We start from the raw sequence: 4,890 nt of genomic DNA on the forward strand, positions 1-4,890 counted from the left end.
GAAGGGGAAGGGGAAGGAGAAGGAGAAGGAGAAGGAGAAGGAGAAGGAGAAGGAGAAGGAGAAGGAGAAGGAGAAGGAGAAGGTGAAGGAGAAGGAGAAGGAGAAGGAGAAGAATTATGTAGCCAGACAATAACTATCTAGCAGGCATCAGGCCCAGAACTGCAAAAACATAACATTCTGGACTGACACCTGGCTTCTATTGCCCATGTTTGGGCTTTGCCCAACAAAACATGGCATCTGCAGGATCTGCAACAGCCCATGTCAATGTTTGGCTCTCCCTGCTAGGCAGTACAAGGTGCATACTCTACAACACAAATAGAGGAAAACTCAACCCCTTTCCTGGCAATAAAAATGAACTACAATAGGGAGTATCTGGAAGTCATTCTGTATAACAGGAAGATTTCTATAAAATAAGTTCCAGAAAACTACTGTCAGGAATACATTTGAGCACAGATTCCACATATAATCTGTAAAAGCTGTTTTCCTTTCTTTGAATTACTTTTCATGTCTACAAAATCACTGGGCCTTTTGTCCCAGTCATTGATTTAGTAGCACGCTCCACCAAGTTATAAACATCCTGTGAATAAATGTAGCAAGCGAAAGTCCTCACTTCCATGTGGTTCTGCACAATGCCATTACCTCACGGAAGAGGAAGAAAAAATAAATCCCGATGTGTGACTGTATGTGAAAGTAAGGTCCATAAGGATAGCATGTATCCTTCTAAGATGTATACAAATTCTGCTCACAGGGCTGTTGATTTTAGAAAAATTCCTCTAACCTTTATATACTGATGATGACAGGTATAAAATTTTCTTAATACTTCTCTTTTCAGGAGAAGCTTGCCTCTAATCTAAGTGGGCAATTCCACAGTAAAAACCCCTAAGAAGAAGAAGAAAACTAAAAAACCTGCCCATTTAACTCCCAGGAGCCAGAATCAGAATCACTTAACAAAATCTAACTTATTATCATACTACTAGTATGCTTGTTCCCCTAAACCCTTGCTTAAAACTTTAGATGACACAGAAACTACCATTTTAGCCTGATATATAGAACATTTAAAGGAGCATCAGTCATGTAGGAAATGTATGTCATATTCAGGGAGGAATAGCACACCCAATATACACCATTTTGGAGGGATTTATATGTGGAGAGGGTAACAAAATCGCTCTATAGAGAGCTGGAACCATGTGGTGAAATTTTGTCTGACAGATGATACTACAGCAATTTCTGTGTTACATAAACTTAAGCCAAATACCATCCATGTGTGAACTGCAAAACCCTTAGGGCATTTAATGGGATATCCAATAGCATCCTTTGAATCTCTAAGCACTGTACAGAATTCCTTAGTTGTTTATTTTTGTTGTTGTTGTTTTGGTTTTTGAGGTTTGCATAGTCAGCAGGAGTGTCATTCACAGAAGTGGTTAACAGCATGGGAACCACATTTACTCATCCCATGTGAGATCTGAGGTGTTGTCAAGAGATTATTTTTTCACATACCTTCCTTGCAATCATGCTTGTTCTCATGCAACACAAATCCATTCCGGCACTGACACGTGTAGCTTCCCATCGTGTTGACACACTCATGCTGACAGCCACCATTATCCTTTGAACACTCATCCTTATCTGGCAAAGATATAAAGCTCTGGTTAGACAGTAGTTCTTAAAACAAGTGATATCAGGATGGATTCAGTTCATTGTGGTTAACTCTGAGGAAAGATAAAATAAGCCACACATTTCCTGGTTTGCAACATAAAGCAAATAAGATTTATAGTGCCTTAGTGTAAGTCATCATTTGTTTGGCTAGGAGTCTTGGACTGTGGATTGTGTTTTTGAAAGTACTGCTGTTGGACATTGGCCGGATTTGTGAGCACATTTGCTCATGGCATCAACTGAGGCTCTACAACATTGATGTTGGGCATAAGTGACTTTCTGAGAGGTTCTAAGTTTGTTAGTGTTGGGGCATTTGGCAGTCTTATTTGTGCTGGAATAGAAACTTCTGGTAGAAGAAAGAGAACCTTTATTTTTCAACTGATCTTTAGCTTTCATTACCAGTTTTTTTTTTTGAAATAAGTATTAAGTTGTCTGTAGTCTGAATAAAGATATAGAAAGACACTATTACAACCACAACAGAGACTAAACAATTTCCTAAGGTATGTGTGTAATCACTCTTAGAAATTTCTCAGCATAACTATGTTAGTTTTAAAACAATCTCTTTTCTTGATTTCAATACAATCAGTACTTTCCCGATAGAAGTGACTTAGGAGAAATACGTTTATTAATAATCTGAGAGCAATTTAAAAATATTCCATTTAGTATTGATACATGAATATAAAAGGTTTGGATCAAATCCACTCCATTCCCTTTCCTCTTGTTTCTTTTATATCCCTCCATCAGTTTTTCTCTGACTTCCTGTGTCTCTATCTTTTGAAATCCCCATGGAATCCACTTAACATTGCCCATATGTTCATGAATGCAGGTTCATCCACGGCAGTATGGGCAGCCTATTAGAGTCCACATGCTTAAGAAAAGCTGTTTTATAGCAGCCATCGGTTCCATGAATTCCTCAACTAGGGGATGGGGCTTGAAGACCATGCCCCTCCTCCACATGGGGACTTTTTGTGGCTTGAGTTTATACAGATGTTGTACATGCTGTCAAACCTGTTGGGAGCTCATACAAACATACATGCATACATACATACATACACACATACATACATACATACATACATACATACATACATACACCTACCCTGTTGTGTGCTGGAAACAGATTTGCTATAGTTCTCTGCTGCCTCTGACACTTACATTCTCCTCACTCTTTTTCCTGGATTATTCCTGACATTTGAAGTGTGTTTTAAGATATACATGTCCCATAGCAATCAAGGAATGAGTAAGGATCCATGGTTATCTAAGGAAGGGAAGCTATAATGCACGTGATTTAAAAGGGAGGGAGAATAACAGAGCAAGACACTTTAAATGGGATGCAAATTGGTAAGACTGGGTAGAGGAGTGAGTATACAGATTAATTACTAGCACTAAGCAACTTTGAAAAGGACATATAGAAACCTACTATTGTAGAAGCCTTTTAAAATATGTACATACATACACATAAAAAGAGTTCAAATGGGGTTACCCTATAACATGTACTTCTCAAGACACACATAGATCAAACATAAAATCCATTAACTTATAATTCCTTCTGATTAATTTCTTATAATTAACTAGAATTGATACATGAAAATGTATTAACTCCTCCAATGTTAAAGTAATAGAAATCACAGATGTTAATCTCTTTGTAAATTTCCTAAAACATATTTGTTATTCTTCCCTTAAATATAAAAGACCAGATTTAAAAGCAATGACTGAAAAAAATAGAGTATCTGTGATTATTTTATTAGGTATATCAGAAATAATACTATGAATATATCATTTTACTAAATACATTAAAATTTGAATAAATTTGTTTGTCTTTATCCATGATGGCTTACTTCTTGCAAGAAAACTAAATTTTTTTTGTTTTTTATTAGATATTTTCTTTATTTACATTATATTACATTTCAAATGCTATCCCAAAAGTTCCCTATACCCTCTCACCACCCTGCTCCCCTACCACCCACTCCCACATCTTGGCCCTGGCATTCCCCTGTACTGGAGCATATAAAGTTTGCAAGACCTAGGGACCTCGCCTCCCAATGATTGCCAAATAGGCCATCTTCTGCTACATATGCAGCGAGAGACACAAGCTCTGGGGGTACTGGTTAGTTCATATTATTTTTCCACCTATAGGGTCGCAGACCCCTTCAGCTCCTTGGGTACTTTCTCTAGATCGAAAACTAAAATTTTAAATAGCTTTTTTTTCTGAATAATATAGAATAAGGAGTATAACTTATTTTATTAATAAATATTAAATTTTCTCATAATCGTTATTGTCAAGCATGTAGAAATAACTGCATATATTATATTCTTGATTAGAATTTCATCATGAAACAAAAATTTTTGAGATTTAAGAATAAAATTTTCTGACTAAGTCTTGATAAAAACAACTATCAACAAACATTTTAGAGTAGCATGCATATTCAGTTGCATAATTTGAAATAATTCAAAATTAATTCAAATACTTTTTCATCTTATACAAGTATTCAACTAACTGGAACCTAAGTAAATTGTATTAGGTATATCAGAATGCTTTTCAGATTTAGACACTCTATGAGTTATGGGGAAATATGTGATGTGAGAGTTTTTCCTCTGACAGTTTGTTTCTATTTAATTTAGAGAAAGGTTCCTTAAGGAGAGGGTACAACATTTGAATTCAGCACATCTGTACAATCATACAGTCACTTGTGGCCACTTACATATGGCACTCACTCTTGTTTGTATGCACCATGCCTTAGGTACACACCCACAATATGAAGAATTTTATATCTAGACCTCTGATAATAATCTATAATGTACAATTTTTACATCATACATTCATCAAATAACTTCGTGATATAAAAGATTATATAGTGTACACTTGCTTTCATATATTTATTCTATTCCATCATTATACAATTACCTCCATAACACTACTTTGAAATTCTTCTTTGTAGTTTTGAGATAGTTCATAAAGCTATCCTAAGGCTAGCAGTTCTAAGACAGAGCATTTTTAATCATTTGATTCCTATGGTCAAATTTTTTTCTACAGAATTTGTAAGAATACTTCTAGGACTATGCTTTAGCAATTCACTAAATAATGAGTTTCCAAAGGGGAAAAACTAATAATTTTTTAAAATGTACAGTATGACTGTAGTTTTCTTACTTATTTTTACAAGTATAGTCATACTGAATTACTTTTTTTTTTTTTTTTCTTTTTTTTTTTTTTTTTTTTTTTTTTTTTTTTTTTTTTTTTTT

The 4,890-nt window shown here is 35.0% G+C and overlaps 1 protein-coding gene across 2 annotated transcripts in view; it reads right to left on the reverse strand.

Moving 5' to 3' along the window:
- Tll1 (tolloid like 1) overlaps window positions 1-4,890 on the reverse strand; it is a 201,965-nt gene that overhangs the window by 22,444 nt on the left and 174,631 nt on the right. For both annotated transcript variants that reach the window (XM_021218792.2, XM_029532162.1), the window contains one exon: window positions 1,498-1,623. In XM_021218792.2, the coding sequence (XP_021074451.1) occupies window positions 1,498-1,623 (126 nt within the window). The remainder of the gene's footprint in view (window positions 1-1,497; window positions 1,624-4,890) is intronic.

The sequence above is a fragment of the Mus pahari genome, chromosome 19, assembly GCF_900095145.1.
Source record: "Mus pahari chromosome 19, PAHARI_EIJ_v1.1, whole genome shotgun sequence".
In the NCBI taxonomy this organism is placed as follows: Eukaryota; Metazoa; Chordata; class Mammalia; order Rodentia; family Muridae; genus Mus; species Mus pahari.